The 18,059-nt window shown below is 51.8% G+C and overlaps 7 protein-coding genes across 7 annotated transcripts; 6 read left to right on the top strand and 1 right to left on the bottom strand.

The window, feature by feature from the left end:
• The first annotated feature begins 306 nt into the window (after positions 1-306).
• Positions 307-1,958, top strand: V8C40DRAFT_161833 (uncharacterized protein). The gene is made up of 3 exons (XM_083211478.1): positions 307-758; positions 914-1,238; positions 1,334-1,958. Exons 1-3 carry the CDS (start codon positions 605-607, stop codon positions 1,812-1,814), a joined length of 960 nt encoding a protein of 319 aa, XP_083076326.1. The 5' UTR covers positions 307-604; the 3' UTR covers positions 1,815-1,958.
• A 144-nt stretch (positions 1,959-2,102) lies between these two features.
• Positions 2,103-3,273, bottom strand: V8C40DRAFT_263241 (proteasome core particle subunit alpha 2; the record flags this gene model as incomplete). The annotated part of the gene is made up of 5 exons (XM_083219442.1): positions 2,103-2,221; positions 2,294-2,893; positions 2,975-3,025; positions 3,145-3,164; positions 3,230-3,273. The coding sequence occupies 5 exons, from the start codon at positions 3,271-3,273 to the stop codon at positions 2,103-2,105; spliced, it is 834 nt and encodes a 277-aa protein (XP_083076325.1).
• A 288-nt stretch (positions 3,274-3,561) lies between these two features.
• Positions 3,562-5,276, top strand: V8C40DRAFT_237579 (E3 ubiquitin-protein ligase MARCH). Its single transcript, XM_083214269.1, has one exon. It carries the CDS (start codon positions 3,937-3,939, stop codon positions 4,894-4,896), a length of 960 nt encoding a protein of 319 aa, XP_083076324.1. The 5' UTR covers positions 3,562-3,936; the 3' UTR covers positions 4,897-5,276.
• Positions 5,277-5,960: 684 nt separating this feature from the next.
• On the top strand, positions 5,961-7,910 carry V8C40DRAFT_161662 (galactosyl transferase GMA12/MNN10 family-domain-containing protein). Its single transcript, XM_083211475.1, has 3 exons — positions 5,961-6,433; positions 6,502-6,929; positions 6,993-7,910. Exons 1-3 carry the CDS (start codon positions 6,139-6,141, stop codon positions 7,206-7,208), a joined length of 939 nt encoding a protein of 312 aa, XP_083076323.1. The 5' UTR covers positions 5,961-6,138; the 3' UTR covers positions 7,209-7,910.
• An 864-nt stretch (positions 7,911-8,774) lies between these two features.
• Positions 8,775-11,357, top strand: V8C40DRAFT_237576 (sphinganine-1-phosphate aldolase DPL1). Its single transcript, XM_083214268.1, has 3 exons — positions 8,775-9,051; positions 9,138-9,743; positions 9,849-11,357. Exons 1-3 carry the CDS (start codon positions 8,951-8,953, stop codon positions 10,840-10,842), a joined length of 1,701 nt encoding a protein of 566 aa, XP_083076322.1. The 5' UTR covers positions 8,775-8,950; the 3' UTR covers positions 10,843-11,357.
• A 2,186-nt stretch (positions 11,358-13,543) lies between these two features.
• Positions 13,544-14,199, top strand: V8C40DRAFT_161669 (uncharacterized protein). The gene has a single exon (XM_083211476.1). It carries the CDS (start codon positions 13,650-13,652, stop codon positions 14,124-14,126), a length of 477 nt encoding a protein of 158 aa, XP_083076321.1. The 5' UTR covers positions 13,544-13,649; the 3' UTR covers positions 14,127-14,199.
• A 157-nt stretch (positions 14,200-14,356) lies between these two features.
• Positions 14,357-17,053, top strand: V8C40DRAFT_237570 (uncharacterized protein). Its single transcript, XM_083214267.1, has 4 exons — positions 14,357-15,204; positions 15,281-15,849; positions 15,916-16,018; positions 16,102-17,053. Exons 1-4 carry the CDS (start codon positions 14,805-14,807, stop codon positions 16,998-17,000), a joined length of 1,971 nt encoding a protein of 656 aa, XP_083076320.1. The 5' UTR covers positions 14,357-14,804; the 3' UTR covers positions 17,001-17,053.
• The last annotated feature ends 1,006 nt before the right edge of the window (positions 17,054-18,059 follow it).

Genomic DNA, 18,059 nt, shown 5'->3' with positions numbered 1-18,059 from the left:
GGGGTAAGCCCGATGCTGGAACACTAGCACACTTACACGTTGCCGTTTAAAAGAGCCTGGAGGGCAGATGACTTCGATGCTTATTTGCCTCACGACAAAAAGAAATTACAAAGTAGGATCGGGATGCCACAACGAGAACGATCAGCTCCCGTGAATAACTTCTGCAAAAGAGTCATCAGTCACGCAGCAGCATGAACCCGCCAGCTCTTGAAGGTGTCCAATTGGATTCGAGCCGTTAATCTGCGTGAAAGAGGACCCCATGTGACCGTTCAGCCCGTGTGCTTCCGGTGATGGCATCAAGTTCCTGCTAGGTTGCCAAACTCTCTGCGTGATAGAAGCAAGAAAAGTCAAAAAATCTGTCCTTTTGAATCCAGAAACAAGGTGTCCTTTTGCAAAGACAAATGCATGCATGCCAGGTTTGGTGTTGTGCAGTAGTAAATGCATGTAGTGCTAGGCAGCCTGATAGCCTATCGGGATTCCTGTCATTCACTCGGGAACCCAGGATTTTTTGTAGTGCCCAAAACAACCAATTGAACTTCAACGTCATCGCCAACATCCAAACCAGCCTGTCCAATTGCCATTGCCATGTAATCCGCGTATTCCGATGGATCTTTTCGCAACAGGCTTCAATGCCTGGAACCAGCTTTCCATATCGCAAAAGATCCTCCCAGACGAGCCTCATGACCTTTTCGCCTTTACAAAAGTTCTTTCAGCAACAGCCATTGAACGGCCAGTCTCGCGCCTCACTTACACGATTAGTATATTCATCTCCATCAAATAACATATCATATCATCCCATCCCATCCCATCCCATCCCAACCGCTCAACGCCAAGAAATCACATAATCCCCCAAACCCTCCGATTCGGAAACCCAAAAAATTCCCCCCAATACTGACAAAAGGCCCTTCTGCAGTCCGACAAGATGGGCGCCTCATCGCCGCCGGCCTCGCCCCCGAGCCTCAGCATCTCGAGCTGCTCTACACGTCAGCCGAAGATGCCTCTGGACAAATCCTGACCATCGCCCAAGACCAAAACACCCATGACAGCAACAACTTGGTCAAGCATTCGTCAGTATCATCCCCAGAGCCTGACGCCATCTTCGCCTGCACCCCTCCAGCGACGCAAATCGCCGCCTTCAGCACCGGCTTCGTCATCCTCCACTCCAACGGCACCGTCTCTACCTTTGGCGATTCTCGTTTCGAAGCTTGTCTAGGAAGAGACATCGATCCGCCAAACCGGTAAGTAACCTCGCTCCTACTCCCCAAAGGAGCAGCCTCTCTCTCCTTCGGCGGCCGATTCCGGACCCTTTGTTCCAAGCTGACCCCCCAAAAAGACCGTCTGAAACTCCGGGCCCGGTACCCGATCTCCATGAAATCGCCTCGGCTGACGATCCCGTCAAATGCGTCACGGCTGGCGGAACCGTCGTTGCGGCTCTGACGACGAGCGGAAGTGTCTACGTATGGGGTTCTTCTAGTACTTCATCGACGGCGTCAAAGGCATCAGGCACTTCTCATCATCATCATCGCCGAGGACATGCTTTCCAGCAACTCTCCGGCATGCCCAACTATACAGAAATCGACGACGGGAAAGACGTCGTGGACGTAGCTCTCGGAGAGTCACACGCCATCGCACTAACGGCGGATGGACTCATTTATGTCATTGGTGAGAATAACAATGGCCAGCTTGGGATGGGTAAGGCTATTGATAGAGCAGAAGAATGGATCAATGTGCCCTTTAATGCTGCCGAGGGTTCCAAGATAGTAGGAGTGGCGGCTGGTCCGCGGGCATCCTTTATTCTAACTGCCAAGACATAGACAGAACCAACGATAACAGATTCTCGCCAGATCATGGTCAAGGTATAAGAGAGAAGCCACCTTGGCCTGATAATGCCAAAGCAAAGGCACATACTCTGGTGCGAATTGCATGACATAACCTTGCAAGTACATTACAGACATCATAACTCTACGCCTCAGCCTGATACTCATCCCACTCCCCATCAAGCAGTATTGCCATGTGCCAAATTCTTTTGTTTATTAAGCTTTATGCCTCATTATTGTACATCAAAGCCTGCGTCATCATCATACCGTGTATGGGCACGTCTATCATAGACTTGACAAGTAATCCTCAATCTCCTGAGGAGTCAACTTTCTAAACCTGGGGCCCGTGGCACCCTCCACTCCCTCAACGCCCAGCAGGTGGTCAGCTGGGGGGCCAACAATACCTAAAAAGACATGCAAGTCAGAACAAACGTCACTCATTATAGAATCCTCTGCGAAGAAGAAGAGCAACATACCAATCTCGATGGAATCTCCGCTCATTTCACCCTCAATGTTGTCCTTGAGCGTCAACAGAGCAATGTGGATGGCGTCTTCGAGCTCCAGCTCTTCCGAGTATCGCTTCTCCAAAAAGGTCTTGGCCTTGGTCGCACTCTTGCCAATGGCCGTGGCCTTCCAAGGGAAATAACTTCCAGTCGGGTCGACCTGGTACAGCATGGGGCCTCCCTTGTGGATGCCGCCAGTCTTTTTTGTCTTCTTCACCTCCTCGCCCTCCTTGGCCTCCGTCTCCTCCTCTTCGGGGTCGATGCCCTCGTCCCAGCCGGCAATCAGCATGCTGACGCCGTATGGTCGGACACCAGCTGACTGAGTAGCCTCCTGCATGACTCTGGCCACGTCCTGCACAAGTATTCTGGTGGGAGGGTATTCGTTGTAGATGCGCTTGTAGCCTGTGTGGGAAACCTTGCGCGCTCGGTCGACTAGTACTCTGTAGTCGGGGCCCATGCCGGAGTAGACGGTGCCGATGTTGGGGGTGATGTGGCTAATCTTGGACAGGCTGCTCTGGTCGGCGAGAGGGGAAGACGACTTCTTTTCGGTAGCAAGGACGATGCCATTCGTAGCTGTGTAATTTGCGCCATTAGCCAGCCTGTCATGTCATGCCATGCCTCCTCCAAGGGCAGTTCAGTTCAGTTCCAGCATACCTTTGATACCCAGAGCAGTGATACCCTGGTTGACCGCATTCAGAGCATACTCTGCGGGGCAGATTCTACATGTCAGCCTCGTTCCAAGTCATTCAAGCTAAGCCATGCCATGCCATAGTCCAACTAATCGGTGCAATAGATTAGGCTGTCGAGTCGAGAGGAGTGCGTACCGATTTGCACCAGCTTGCCGCTATCAAGAAGGGCCAGTTAGCAGAGGGGTCTTTTGGGGACTGGAGATGACATCAACCTGCGTACCTGGGCGAGAATGTTGTGAGGGAGAAGGAGTATCTGTCCGCCATGGCTGGATGCCTATCGATAGTCTACCGGGCTGATTGTTTCTGCGTGCTCGGTGCGTGTGAATCTGCAGTGCTCCAATGCTTTGCTTTGCTTTGCTAGAGTGGAAGCTATTCTGAGCTGCTCGGCCATAATACAATCCCACCCAGCAGGCACACTGAGCTGCGCGTCAAGCTTGGGTCAGGCAGTTTGGCGGGCGGACTTTTCTTTTGCCGGGCTCCGGTGGGGAGCTCTCCCCTTGTCCCTTGTGCCTTATTCATCTCCCGCAACTAAGCCCAGTAAGTAACTTGTACCACCAGACAGCTTTTTCCTTCGACAAATTTCCACCAGCAAAATATCACCGCTGCCACACAGCCGGAGAATTCGGCTAGCTGGGCTCCTCGGGATGTGACGCGCAAGGCGATGAAGTGGCCTCTTTTATTTCATCTGTGTGAAGACTTGGCGCGTACCTTTTTTTCGGTTTCTTCCCCGCGTTGCTGCCTAGGTAACCAGAGAGTTTGCAAAACTCTGTATACCATGTGAAGCCACCACGATTTTTGACTTCCAAAGCTGTTTTGTTGTTTTACCAACTATTCCCTAAACGATAACCAGGCTCATACCCCTGTTGGCACGTCAAAAGCTGATTACCAAGTTTGGCCATCACATCTTCTCGAGGTTTCACAGCCAAGATGGAGTGGTTTGGAGAGAGGGTGCGGACCCCGTACCAATCGTCGGTCCATGAAAAGACATCCACCACCGCCTATCACGAGGAACAAACGGAATCTGACCATACGAGAGAGTATGCATCTTCGCATGCTCAACCGTCACCAGACGCTACACACAGACACAGGCGATATAGACCACGGACATGTCGCATTTGCCTGGATACCGTGGAGCCAAAGTATCCTGCCAACTCGTCCAAGTCGAGCAAGCCAATATACGTGTCTGACGACCCCGAGCTGGGAAGACTGCTGTCTCCTTGCAAGTGCAAGGGGTCGCAAAAATATGTCCACGAGGGCTGCCTCAATTCTTGGCGACTCTCAAATCCGACAGTCAAGAGAAACTACTGGCAATGCCCGACGTGCAAATTCTCCTACCGGCTGGTCCGCCTTCATTGGGCCTCGATGCTAAGCAGCAAATGGGCTCAAGCTGGCCTGACATTGTTTATCCTTGTGGCAAGCATCTTCTTTTTGGGGTTCATGGCCGACCCGATCCTCAACCTCTGGGTCGATCCTTTCGGTACTGTCAGTGATGCCGTTACAAGCGTCGTCACAGACATTGAAGCCATCAAGGAGCCCGACTGGGAACCGCCGACGACCTGGGGCGAGCACTTTCTCAAGGGATTCTTCTCTCTCGGGCTGGTTGGCATTTTTAAATCCATGATTGCACTGTCACCCTGGCATTGGTGGAACCTGCGCAGCTTGACGGGAACCAGCAGACGCCAAGGGGGAAGGGCCAGAGTGGAAAACATTAGCCTCGTGTTTGTGATTATCGGAGCCTTTACTGCCCTCATGGGAATATGGAAAGGAGTCAAGAAGCTGAGTGAGCGCGTGCTGAAGAATGTGAGTGAGAGAGTCTTGGACGTTGGCGGAGACGACGGTGATGTTGATGACGATGAGGATATCCCGAATGGGAAGAAGGATTTATGATGGCATTTTTTGCTCTCCTCTTATGGCAATCTTGTACATTATGTTGTTTTTCATGTTGTTGCCCATCTGCACACTCTTAAGTTGCCTCGAACTCGCTCTTCCGTGTCAAGTCAACTAGTCTGCGTGCAAATAGCGACGCTCCTCCAGCGCCTTGAGCAGAGGCCGTCTTGGTCCTTTGCTCGCTGGCCTGGTGTGAGTTGCCGGTGCGATTTGCGCGCGTTGAAGATGCCCGTTTGGGTTTTTGGAGACGTCGCCATTCCTCTGAGCATCTGTTCCGTACGCCTTTATTCAGTACACCACCCTTGAGCAGCATCATTGGAACAGCCGGCACAACCACAATACATAATATGATCGATTTTGATCTCACTTTCATCTTCTCGAATTTAATAATTACTAAACGGATTCATCACCCCTTGTCGTAAGATTTGTTTGAAAATGCCTGTGCTCATCGTAATCTGGAGCACATGAAGCATCCGTGCGGTACCTGCATATAAATCACAGGCAGCCTTTGTTACTCGGCAACAGCCACGTTGTTATCGCAAAATCAGCCCTATTGTGCTCGATAAGAAGTTGATAACACCTGAATAACATCTCCAGCTTCGTACTAGCCTCAATTAATGGCAAATCAGCTCAGCTCCGTATGCAGTAATACGAGAAAGGCGCAAGGATGGCTCGCCGTTTGCAATGAATCAGTATTGGCTGGGCCGGCGATTCGTACTCCCGGCGCCGGGTCCAGCGCCTCGTGTTCCAAAGGTGAAGGTACCCAAAAAAAGACCCCTAGCCATTGAACGGCCACAAATGTCATAAGCATAAGGATTAGGGATCGCCATCGCCTCACCGCGCGCGAACGCCTTTCGCAGCGGCCCGTCTTTTGCTTTGCACTCATCGCCAGCCACTCGTTTGATTGATTAATTAACGATCGAATCGTATCGCTCGCTGTGGCCTTTCACGGAATCGCTTGGCTTCTGCTTATCGGCCGTCGCACAGCTGGCCTCAGGATCTCAGATCAGGAGAAGCACAAGCACTTGCTCCTCCTAACCCGCTGCATCCCGCATCCTCCGTCTTCCAACCACGGCGCGATTTGGTGCTGTCGACCCTTGCAGGACTTTGAGGAGACGAGAGAGGAGAGAGACGAACGAAAAAGAGAAATTGAATTGGCCAAGTCGATACCGCTGAGCCCGCCCCAGTCATCTTCAGCTCGTGCCGCTTTGGGGCAAAAGACAAACTCGCCCAGACGACAAGATGCATTTCGCATATCCTTCCCGCAAGAGCTCCAACCCGCCGCCCTTCCGGCCTCGATCCTCAAGGCTGCCTGGCCTGCGGAGGAGTCGCATCAAGACCATTGGCATTGGCCTGTTCGTCGTGTTTGCGGTACTTTGGTTCTTCTCCAATCCCCGAGTGCCGCGCCCCGATCATGAGCGCGTGCCTTCTGGCCAGCCGCCCGTCGTCGTTGTGACCGTCATCGATCCGACTCAGTATCCCAATTCCTATCTGAAGACGGTCAAGGAGAACCGCGAGCAGTATGCCGCCAAGCATGGTGGGTAGCCCCTCACTCTTTCAGACCCAGACCTCAACTCGTCCATCGCTGACATGCAGGAATCACAGGATATGAAGCACTTGTGGTGAGAGCCTTCGACTACGACACCAAAGGAGCGCCGCAGAGCTGGTCCAAGCTCATGGCTATGCGACATGCGCTGGCCAAATTCCCCGAGTGCAAGTTCGTTTGGTACCTCGACCAGGACGCCTACATCATGGACGTGAACAAGTCATTGGAGGAGCATCTACTAGGACAGCGGAGGCTGGAGAGCCTGATGATCAAGAACTATCCCGTCGTGCCACCAGACAGCATCATCAAGACGTTCTCGCACCTGAGGGCAGACGAGGTCGATCTTGTTGTCAGCCAGGATACCTCGGGCTTGGTGGCCGGCAGCGTCGTGGTGAGGAACAGCCAATGGAGCAAGTTTTTCCTCGAGACGTGGATGGACCCTCTGTACCGAAGCTACAACTTCCAAAAGGCCGAGAGACACGCTCTGGTGAGTTTTGATATCAACTAAAGGCAGAAAAACACGGGAAGCAAAAGCTAATCTAGACTACAGGAGCACATTGTCCAATGGCACCCCACCATCCTTTCGAAGCTGGCGCTCGTGCCACAACGCATCCTCGGCCCTTACACGCGCACCGACAAAGGCGATGCCTACCAAGACGGCGACTTTGTTGTCATGTTCAACGGCTGCACCAAGGAGGGTGTCTTGAGCTGCGAGACCGAGTCGGCAACCTACTACCAGAAGTGGAGCTCGGCGTTTAGGAGCTAGAAAGAGAGAGCGAAATAGAGGCTACTCAAATCTACCACTACCATACCATGCAAAAGCGAGAAAGACGGATCGGGAGGGTGACTTTGGGCATATCGAAAGAATAAAAGAAGAAAAACAAGGGAAAAGAGAGAAAGATATAAAACGAACACTGGGAAAATATGGAGGGCGGGCGACGGCGGCGGCGGCAAGGACACAAAAAACACTTGCGTAATAACCGGCGTTCGTTCGGAGAGCATATATCCTCTGGAGTCTATATGAACGGCGTTTATCTGGGTTGACAACGTTGTTGCGTCGTTGACGGCTTTTTTTGGAAGTGAAATCGGCAAAAACTTGACATAGAGAGGGGGACCAGCGAGTTGGAGTATTATCGAGATGAAGAAGGACGGCTATACTTGGAAGTATCACAAAAAGACGAAGATGGCTATACTTGGAAGCATCACGGAGACGAGGACGGCTACTCTTGGAACATCACGGAGACGAGAACGGCTATATACTTGGAAGTAACAAGGGAGGGGCAGGGGTGGATGGGAAATATAAAGTAAAAGGGCACGCTTCTTTTTTTGTATTACGCTGATGAATTTATGTCTTTCTGTTCTTGTCTTGTGTCGAGTATAGTTGGCATTGGGGGAGGCAAAGTACTTTATTACTTTTTTCATTTTATTTTTCTGATAATTTATTTATATAATACTGCCTAGTAAGCTGTTTTGGAGTATGAACAAGTGGAAGTGCTCAGTTGAGGATGATGTTCTTGGCACGAGAGGATGTTGTTGACTTGACGTTGATTGTCTGTAAGTGTAATATAGAGTCATACCAGACGTTTGCATTGCAATGGAATATTCATGACCAACTATTGCACTACGATACAATACGGCAGGCAAGGTATCCTATGAACATGGTTAGCCAGTTCCCCGCTATCCTGTTCGATAAGATCGAGTCTCAAATCACTATTCTCCAATATTTCGATGACACTGATGATGATACAGTAGAAGAGCAAGCTCACTTTCACGCCTGCACTATCGATCCTTGACAATGCGGTATTTTCAATACACCAATGGCAACAACAATTACCCCATCGTATCCTTCAAACTCCGGCCCCAACAACACAAAAATTCCCACCATCTCATGTCGTCCAACCCATTTCTATCTTGCAATTCAATCATTTCCTCCGGTTCCGTCTCCGGATTCGCGGCGTCCGCGGGTTCACGCCCTCCACCCTCTTCCTCTCCCGGTTTAGCGCCCTTCCCCGCCCAGACATGTGAAGGTGCGCCCACTCGCCACGCTAACCCCCATCAAGACACCATCTGGCACCTTTGAAGGCATGTCATTGGCCCAGCGCATGTATTTTGTGTTTTTAGTTGTTGCAAGCCGAGGTGGCAGGCTGGCTCTTTCCCGGAAGCACGCATCATGTGTGGAATAGCTCGAACGGCTGTGGTTTTATCAGGTGGTGCCAGATACAAGTACTCTGCCGCAGTAGATTCGCGGTAATGGTACCTGTGTCTTAGGTAGCTCGTGTTAGTGGCAAGTTGCTTCAACTTTGTTGCTCAAGACAGCCAAAACTTGCCTCCTCCTCCATCTTATCTGCTGCTGTTCCATTCATCATTCTCATTCTCCTCTTTAAACAGGTGAAATGCTGGATTGGAGGAATTGACCTGCTGCTCCAGCGATTGCATGCGCCTGTGAGGAAGTCGACAATTCAAGAGAAGGAAAAGAAAAAAGGACGATAAGGAAGAACAACCGCCACGATGCCGGGCAGCTCGCGCATTCCGCAGAGCCTCCGCGGCAGTCTGGAGAGCGTCAAGCGTCGGAAACAGGCGCTGTCGCTCAACATGCTCAATCTCGAACTGTGAGTCAATGATTTCACTGTGCTGTGAAGGCCAATTGCATTGGATTGGATTGATTGTCGCTGACACTCTGCTTCCTGCACGACAGCCTCAAAAACATCATCTTTTTCTACTTCGTCCTCCGATGGACCCGGCGCCTCTGGTGGAAGCTCAAGGGCCGCGGCATCATCGGCGCCATCCTCGAGCTGTACCGCGACGTCGAACGAACCCTCTATGGCTACTTCCTGCGCGCTCCGGGCGTGCGCGGCCAGGTGCAGAAAAAGGTCAAGGAATCGCTCGACAAAATGTCCAACAAGCTGGTGCCGGCCGGCCAGACAAAGTACCTGTCGCTCCCCAAGGAGGGCTTGACGGACGAAGCCGTGCGCGCCGAGCTCGACTCGCTAGCAAACATGGATCACACCCGCTGGGAGGACGGCTACGTCTCTGGCGCCGTGTATCACGGCGAGGGCGACCTGCTGAAGCTGCAGACGGAGGCGTTTGGCAAGTTTACCGTGGCCAACCCCATCCACCCGGATGTTTTCCCGGGCGTGCGCAAGATGGAGGCTGAGATTGTGAGCATGGTGCTCAACCTGTTTCATGCCCCGGTTGGTGCTGCCGGCGTGACGACGTCGGGCGGCACCGAGAGTATCCTCATGGCCGTGCTGGCTGCGCGCCAAAGGGCTTACAACGAGCGTGGAGTTACGGAGCCGGAGATGTAAGTCGTGTGTTTTGTTTGTTTCCCACACGTAACTCAACGTAACCTGTCAAAGTACACCACCGGGAGGCAAACTACTAATACTAATGTCCAAAATTTTTATAGGATCCTGCCAGCTACTGCGCACACGGCTTTCCGCAAGGCCGGCGAGTACTTCAAGATCAAGATTCACTACGTAGACTGCCCTGCTCCCACGTATCAAGTAGACGTCCGCCGAGTGGCCCGCCTCATCAACCGCAACACGGTGCTGCTGGTGGGCTCCGCGCCCAACTTCCCCCACGGAATCATTGACGACATCTCGGCGCTGAGCAAGCTTGCGCTGCGCAAGAAGCTCTGTCTGCATGTGGATTGCTGCCTTGGGTCCTTTGTCATTGCCTGCCTCGACAAGGCGGGCTTCGAGACGCAGCCGTTTGACTTTCGTCTCAAGGGCGTCACCAGCATCAGCTGCGACACGCACAAGTACGGCTTCGCGCCCAAGGGCAGCTCGACGGTGCTGTACCGGTCTGCCGAGCTGCGGTCGTACCAGTACTTTGTCTCGCCCGACTGGGCCGGCGGCGTCTACGCCTCGCCTGGGCTGGCGGGATCACGGCCTGGAGCGCTGATAGCCGGTTGCTGGGCCAGCATGATGCGGCTGGGCGAGACGGGATACGTGGACGCCTGCGGCAAGATTGTGGGGGCGACCAAGAAGATTACCGAGGCGATTCAGAACGGCCCCGTGCTGAGCAGCGAGCTCGAGGTGCTGGGCAAGCCGCTCGTCTCGGTGGTGGCCTTTTCGGCCAAGAACCTGGACGTGTACGACATTGCCGACGGCATGTCATCCAAGGGCTGGCACCTCAACGCCCTGCAGAGCCCGCCGGCCATCCACGTAGCCGTGACGATGCCCATTGTCAAGGTGTGGGAGCGGCTGGTCAGCGACCTGGAGACGGTGGTGGAGGAGGAGCGCGAGAAGGAGAGGGTCCGGCTGGTGGAGGGCAAGGGGGCAAAGGGCAAGGCCATGGGCGACTCGGCTGCGCTGTACGGCGTGGCGGGATCGCTGCCGAACAAGGGGGTCGTGGTTGATCTGGCCACAGGGTTCCTCGATTTGCTGTACAAGGTATGATTGTGACTTGTCGTTGCTGTAAGAGTGTGCTTGTGTGCGTACGGAGTTTTTTTTTATCTATTGATGGGTTGGTTACTGTATACTGCTTTTCTATCTATAGCATGATTTGGGGGAGTATCTCGAAATCTGGCTGTCTCTCCTTTTTTTTCACTATTTGTATTCTCCATCTTACGTATCTTGTCCCTCTCCATGGGACTGGTTCTTATATGATGATGTGCTTTGGAATTCTTTCACAAAGCAGCAGACGGAAACGGGAGAATGACTTGCACCGGCCATGTCCATGCCGGGTTGTACGAACGGTGCCTATGTACATCCTGCTAGACACAGGCACATTACATTACATCCACAAAGCTTGGTCAACATTGCATGCGGTTCTCCAGTTCGATCGATTGATTCTCATCTGCATCTCCCACATCTGCAGGTATCCATTGAACCACCCCTTGGCATCGGCATCCGCATCGCCCTGCCTCGCCTTTGGAGCCCTTGTTCCCAAAACACGCCTCGCTGTATAACGCATATCACATGCATCTGCCATCTCATCACATAATACAGCATCGTCGGGGTTAGGAAGAGGAGGGGAGGCAAACAAGTCAAAAGCAGCGTGTCCAATCAAAGCAGCACACACAAGACAGCCTCACTTTTGCTGTCCATCGTCCCAGCTCCACTACAGTAGCTTCACCGCCCCTCTTTTTATTCGCTGGTCTTGTTGTCTTGTCTTGTCTCGCGAGAGTGTTGATCCGAGGCTTGTATTATTAGACTGTTGATCCCGATGGCTTGTATTATTTGTCATGGGAGAGCCTGCGTGACTGATTTGTTCGGCTTGTTGGCAAACAAACGATGGTTTAAGCCGGCGTGATGGCTTGCAGCTTTGGTTCTTGTTGGCGTTGGCGTCTCTCCTTGCAGGGCGAACGGGATGCATGAACTGTACTATACGAATGCGAGTAGTTTTTCGCCCCCCTTCTTTGGTCCTGCATTATGCCTGCATTCATGTTCTGGTGATGTGCATGTCCCATCCCATCTTATGTATGGTCTACAGCTACTTAGAAGGGGAATTGAGAGGGCATATCGGCATTTGTTGGCTGGACCACGTAGTCGTACATACAACATTCAGTACGTACTAACTAGCATTAGCATTAGCATCACCCATCTTACATACATAGAACACAAGGACAATCTCGACACGGAAACGATGCACGCATTGGAACGAAAGATTACAGCGGCATGCTCCTGGGTGGTGCATCGGCCCGGGCGAACGAACGAACGATGGGAAAGGGGGGAATGGAAAGCGGCAAAGCGGGTGGCTGCACCGCCGATGCCCGAAAGGAACGACAGACGAAGATGGCGAAGCGGTCCTACATACGTGGTCGTCTGAGGACGAGGCGATCGGCAAAGCAAAGAGAAAGGGAGGCAAAAGAGGGCTGATGCGAAATGGAACGAAGGCGAAGTTTGGGCTACTGCAGTTGATAGATGGTGTTCTTTTTGGGTTTGGTTTGGGTTGACAAGTGGCTAGCTGAGGAGGGGAAAAGATGTGCAAAAAGATATCCATGGATGACGGGGGTTGTGAGTGATGCCGTGTAAGTGGTATGTCTTGTCTTTTATCTCCGTCTGGCTGGCTAGTTGTCTGGCTGTCTGGTTATCTGTCTGACTGCAGCTACTGCAACTGTAGGAATTATGCAGGGCATAGCACAGGGCATTCATCATCAATTGATGTGCATTAATGTGCATTGACCAAATAAACGACATCATCCGTCCAATTCGTACGCAATGATGCCAATGTGCTGAATACGGGACGTCAACATGGGGAGGCCCATCACAGACTAAGCCCGTCTTATACAGGCGCCGTCTCTGCCAAAAAGTGCCAAAACAAGGCAACAAACCACCGCCATGACGACATTCGTCCCCAAACCAGCAAAACCCTTGTCAATGCTCATTCTCTCACCGTTCGTACCCAAAGCCCAAAAGGCCACTAGACTACGGTAGAAAAATACCCGAACGGAAACAACCACGGCCTGATAGCAGGGAGGCCCTTCGTACTCGTGATAGTATGTAATAGGAATAGGAACTTGCCCGGCTGACTGACTGACTTACTTCATTGTTACACCGGCTGCATTTTCCACCAGCTAAAAACAGGGTGCTGGGCTCGGGTTGGGAGCTAGTGCTGGGCCTCTGCTCTGCTTGGACTGAACGAACGAGGACGCTTGGACGCTCTCAGCAGGGGGGAGAGGAGAGACGAAGAGACGAAGAGGGGGCCAAGAGCGAGCCAAGCAGTGGTGAGGCTTGCAGATGTGGCGAGGGCCTTGAGTGGACGGGACACGCAGCTATTCCCGTTCTCGCTACTGGGCTCTACATACAGCACGGGATTGTGTGTGTTTTCTCATTATGCGAGGAGAAGGAGGAGGAGGAGGCAGCAATTGGAGGGGGAAATCCCGGCTATCCTTTTCTCTTTGTGCCGTGCCGTGTGCTGAGCTGTACTGAGCTGTTGTTGCTGTGCTGTGTTGCTGCTGTGATTCTTACATGCCTTGCCTTATGCCTTACAGCTGTCTTGTGTCCCTCACTTACACACGTCGACTCACTCACATCCGCAGGTACATACATAGTATCAGATACTACAGCTCAGCCCGGCCCATGGTCTGATCTGATATAACACACAGCAAATATCATGTACCTACAGAACAGTCCACGTCCATCCAAGCACTGCACATAATCCTGCCCTGAAACAAGTCCCCAGCATTGATCCTATCAAACCCCATCAATCCGCTCTCTCCACCTGACTCATCAAGCATTTCTCGTCACTTACATCACCTCACATGCACCTCAGCCCAACTCCCGCCACGAAGCAGCCCAACCAACCCAGATCCTCCACGCATCACGTTTCAAAAGCCCATGATGCAAATCTTCTGGGTCCCTCACCCCCGTCCACCGTTCCCACCCCTGTCTCACCCAAAGAAAAGGCAAAGACAGAAAAAAAAGGCAACCTCAAAAAGCAACGCGGCGATACGCCTTTTTTTCTTCCCCGTTGCCAGAAACAGGCCCACCCCTGTAACACCTTGTTTAGCCAACCCTGCTCCTTGCTGTTGCTCTTGTGTCTATTCTTTTTTGGGATTATTCGCCTCAAACCCTTGCTTGTGCTTGTTCCTTTTACCTTGTCTCAATACGGGAAAATAACAACCCAAGCCTGGGGACCACGTATGTCGAGCGAAACCCAAGTGGCCAAAGCACCAAACCGGGTTCTCTGTCCACTTGTTCCATTCCCCCCCAATGGCCAGGGGTGGGCAGCACAGTAGCAGCAGCAAGTAGGTACTCGCAGATAGCCATAGCATTAACAGGCGTCGGTTTTTCGCGCCGAGCCCACCAAGCAAAAATAGCCGTAATCTGGTATGAGAGGTCCGCGATGTCATCATGTTGTGCCTCCCTCGTCCTTGTTGCCGCCTTGGATTCTCGTCCCCCTCCACCAGCGCTTTTTTTTTTCTCTTCACTGCCCCTTTCCGTTGAGGACCCTGATCTGATTTTTTTTTTTGACACTTCATCAATTCATATAATTTCCCGTTGTCCTTCCACACACACCCCTTTGTGCTTTGTGCTTGTGTTTGTGCATCCCCGTGCCTTTTTGTGTAAGCCTCAGAGCTGAAAATACTCATAACCTCATAACCTTCCCTCTCAAAACCTGTCAATCATCTCTCATCTCTCACAAGCCAAAAACACGCAACACAACTCTTTTGCCTCTTAATACGCTGTGTTCCTCCTCTTCATCTTGCCACTTCCTCGCCATCTCACAGAACTCTTCTCACACCTCACAACCTTCACGATAAACAACATCAACCAACCGGCATCACGCGATAAACCGGAGACATAAAATCTACGTTTCCCGGGCACGGTAACTCCAATTGCTGTTGTGGACGTGCCAAAGGAGATTTTTTTTTGGTTTAAAAAAATACACAAATCTGCCGTGTTGCCGTTAAACAATGACTGCCGAGACCACCGTCTTACACGGCCATCTGCCGTCGGCACACGGAAACACAGCCTCGCCAACGCCGCGCAGCGGTGACGAGACGCTCGACAGTGCATCCATGCCCTCGAGCTCATCACGGCACCGAAGAGACAGAGACAGCCGTCGCGAGAAAGATAAAGACGATGCCTCCCGGAGAGGACACTCGTCAAGATCCTCGTCGTCTTCGTCGTTTCCATACAGGGATATCATCAAGTCTGTGCTGTCACACGTCATGACCAAGGCCGAGACTCCATCTTCACCTTCACAGAGCGACATGAAGGACAAGCAGGTCGAGGATGTCGTTAGAGGACTTGCCATGGAGGAGTGGAATTCGCGGTGGTTGGATGAGTTGGTGGCCAAGGTCAAGGGAGAACGTAAGTTTGAACCACTTCTTATGAGAATGTTGTGAGATGAATGTTCAATATTCTAACGATTTTATGATGTGTATAGTCAATGATGGAGCAGACCACGGCGACGATGCCTCAGTCTCAGATGACAGCCACCACTCATCACAGTCTCCATCCGACGAGTCTTCATCAAAAGAGGATATGAAGCGATATCAGCCCACAGTAGAAGACTACCCCGAAGACGAAGACGAACCATCAGATTTTGAGTACGGCTTCACCCCAACAGTCTCCATCGACGACACCCAACCTCTCACCCGCACTGAATCCCAACTCTCCAACTCCTCCGATGACTCTTCCTCATCCTCCTCATCCAAAGACTCCCTTCCCACCCCTCCAAGCTCCGTCTCATCAGACTCTCCCACCCCGCGTCCAACCGTCCGCTTCGCAGAGAAGCAGCCGCCAGTCATCCACTATGAGGTCGTCACTGAGCCTCCTGAACCTGAACCAGAGCTGGAACCCGAACCAGAGCTGCATCGGACTCACTCCTTGCCTACGCACTTGAGGGGTCCTGCGCCTGAGAGACAGGGGCCTTCATGGGCGTTGCTGTTCAATGAGAGGGATGAGCCGACGCCTGCTTTGGGCCGGTTCCTCCGCGGTCTGGCAAACCACATTGTAAGCCATTGACACTTCTCCCCCCTTTCTTCCTTGTCCACGATGTTAACACAGATGAATCTGTAGATTGCCGAGTATTCTCCAACAGACTCCCTCGTCATCACCCCAGACAAGCTGTTGAAATTCTACTCCCGCTACAAGCTCGACAACGAATTCTTTCCCTTCCAACGTACGTCATCCTCATCCCCCTTTCTCATCCTCACCCTCCTCATCTCAAACCCCCCAAAACTAACTCTTCTCCCTCCCAAACAGGCGTCTTCGACACTCGCTACCACAAATCCCTCCGCGGCATCTCCTTCCTCTTCTCCGACCTCCGCTGCGAGCACCACCTCGTTCAACCCTCCATCGACTCCAAGCCTTGCATCCCGGCCCTCACCCCGGCCGGCTTCCAGGACTGGATGACCCTCATGATCCGCGCCTTTCCCGACCGCGAGGCCAAACGGCTCGACCTCGTCCTCGCGGACATTCCCCTTATCGCAGACGACAGGCACCAGCGTCTTTCCGCCGCCGAGAGACTTCTCCCCCGAGAGCTTCCTCGGGAGTTGTTCCCCGAACGGGGACATCCTAGGGTGTTTGATCTCTTGGCTTCGTCGTTTGCAGAGTGGAACACCATTACTGCCGTCATCGTGCCCCCTGAGACCGTTGCTGCTTCTTCTTCTTCTTCTCATCCTCCGGCGGTCCACGCTTCATACTCCCCCAGCATCCCCTCCTCCATCCACCAACTCCCTCCCGCAGCAAGCAAGGCCCTCAAAGAAGACACCCGCCGCCACAAAGACGCCTCCTACATCCTCGACCAGACCCGCCTCCGCCCATCTTCACTAATATACCCATCCTCCCCCGCCTCACCCACATCCTCCTTCTCAACCGTCTCCTCCGCAGCGCCTGTGGACGTAAAGCCCGCGCACGACCAGCAATCAACCTCCTCCTCTTCCTCTGGCTCATCATCGTCCTCCAAGCACCGCTCCTCTCGTTCGCGCGATAGAGAGTCCCGCCATCGCACCTCAGATAGATCCTCTCGCCGGTCTGAGAGAGAAAGGTCCCCGCGCCGGCATCATAAGAGTCGAAGATATAGGGCCTCGAGCCCGGACTCGACGGAGGGGCGGTATGCTTCTGAGAGGCGAAGAGAGAGAGAGAGAAGGGGAAGCAACTAATTTTTATATATTATTTTATTTTTCCTTTGTTATGAAGAAACTCATGAAGCGAGATTTGATATCAGGAAAGGGGGAGGGGGGAAGAAAGGGGAGAAGAAGCGACATGAATAGCCTGGTAATTAATGACAGGCGAGTGTGTGTAAGAGAGATTGATCAGTTCACAAACAAACATCGGGTATCTCACGGACGGACAGGCTCAAAGATTGAAATAAGCATCCAAATAGCCATGGTCTTATTCACTTAGTTAGATAGGTATAATTAGCCAAAAAACGTAAAAAAAAACAATATGAAAATTCAACTGGAAATTTCCGATATTCGGATACTCTAAAGCTGCTTTTTCTCCCCCATTTTCATTCAACCTTCTTCATTCCTCTACTAAAAATCCCTTCTCCCACCGTTTACTTCCTTGCAACAACGAACTCTCATAAAGTACGACGTAATTAAATTTCTCATTCATCCCCATTTCCCTACCACTCTACCCAAAAAATAAAGATAAAGTTCACAAAAAGAATCCTCAGCAAATATGTGTGGATGCGTAATATGTAAAAAACGACTTATAAAACCGCCGCAAAAAAAGAAAAAGAATAAGAAAATTTCATATTCTGCCCGCAGACACAAACACTTTGTTGATGCGTAGCCCATGTGTAGTAATAATAAAAAAGAAAAAGACCAAAAAGCACAAGCCGCACTAGATACAAAAATAAAAATGATAATACGGGGAAGAAAAAATAAAAAAGCAAAAACGACCTTGGGAATAAACAGCCTTGCGCCCATCACTATGCCTGCCCAATTTGTGCTACTTTTCATCAAGTCGAGGAAACGCTCACCATGACTGCTAATAGTACAGCCAAGGTGAGCCCCCTCAACCAGAAAAAGAATGTAGAAATAGTAATAAGAAAATGATAGAGATGTAAGAAATCTCACTAATCGCTCCAAAGGAAAAGTCGATCTTGAGTGGTGGAAGCAAGAAAAGAAGAAGAAACGAAGGACGGCGCATCGAGATATCGCTCGTGTGATACTTTTTGTTGTGTTTCATCCGTAAAACTTAAGACTCCCATC

The sequence above is a fragment of the Trichoderma camerunense genome, assembly GCF_050948025.1.
Source record: "Trichoderma camerunense strain CBS 138272 chromosome Unknown V8C40scaffold_4, whole genome shotgun sequence".
Classification (NCBI taxonomy): domain Eukaryota; kingdom Fungi; phylum Ascomycota; class Sordariomycetes; order Hypocreales; family Hypocreaceae; genus Trichoderma; species Trichoderma camerunense.
Note: the sequence above shows the minus strand (reverse complement) of the source record. Positions and strands in the feature narration are given on the sequence as shown.

Bases quoted from the DNA above. Each gene is read 5' to 3' on its own strand.
- V8C40DRAFT_161833 (XM_083211478.1), top strand. From the start codon at position 605: ATGGATCTTTTCGCAACAGGCTTCAATGCCTGGAACCAGCTTTCCATA. The intron at 759-913 runs GTATATTCATCT...GCCCTTCTGCAG, and splicing joins GCGCCTCACTTACACGATTA to TCCGACAAGATGGGCGCCTC. The intron at 1,239-1,333 runs GTAAGTAACCTC...CCCCCCAAAAAG, and splicing joins GACATCGATCCGCCAAACCG to ACCGTCTGAAACTCCGGGCC.
- V8C40DRAFT_237579 (XM_083214269.1), top strand. From the start codon at position 3,937: ATGGAGTGGTTTGGAGAGAGGGTGCGGACCCCGTACCAATCGTCGGTC.
- V8C40DRAFT_161662 (XM_083211475.1), top strand. From the start codon at position 6,139: ATGCATTTCGCATATCCTTCCCGCAAGAGCTCCAACCCGCCGCCCTTC. The intron at 6,434-6,501 runs GTGGGTAGCCCC...CAGGAATCACAG, and splicing joins GCAGTATGCCGCCAAGCATG to GATATGAAGCACTTGTGGTG. The intron at 6,930-6,992 runs GTGAGTTTTGAT...TCTAGACTACAG, and splicing joins AGGCCGAGAGACACGCTCTG to GAGCACATTGTCCAATGGCA.
- V8C40DRAFT_237576 (XM_083214268.1), top strand. From the start codon at position 8,951: ATGCCGGGCAGCTCGCGCATTCCGCAGAGCCTCCGCGGCAGTCTGGAG. The intron at 9,052-9,137 runs GTGAGTCAATGA...CCTGCACGACAG, and splicing joins AACATGCTCAATCTCGAACT to CCTCAAAAACATCATCTTTT. The intron at 9,744-9,848 runs GTAAGTCGTGTG...AAATTTTTATAG, and splicing joins GGAGTTACGGAGCCGGAGAT to GATCCTGCCAGCTACTGCGC.
- V8C40DRAFT_161669 (XM_083211476.1), top strand. From the start codon at position 13,650: ATGCACCTCAGCCCAACTCCCGCCACGAAGCAGCCCAACCAACCCAGA.
- V8C40DRAFT_237570 (XM_083214267.1), top strand. From the start codon at position 14,805: ATGACTGCCGAGACCACCGTCTTACACGGCCATCTGCCGTCGGCACAC. The intron at 15,205-15,280 runs GTAAGTTTGAAC...TGATGTGTATAG, and splicing joins GGCCAAGGTCAAGGGAGAAC to TCAATGATGGAGCAGACCAC. The intron at 16,019-16,101 runs GTACGTCATCCT...CCTCCCAAACAG, and splicing joins CGAATTCTTTCCCTTCCAAC to GCGTCTTCGACACTCGCTAC.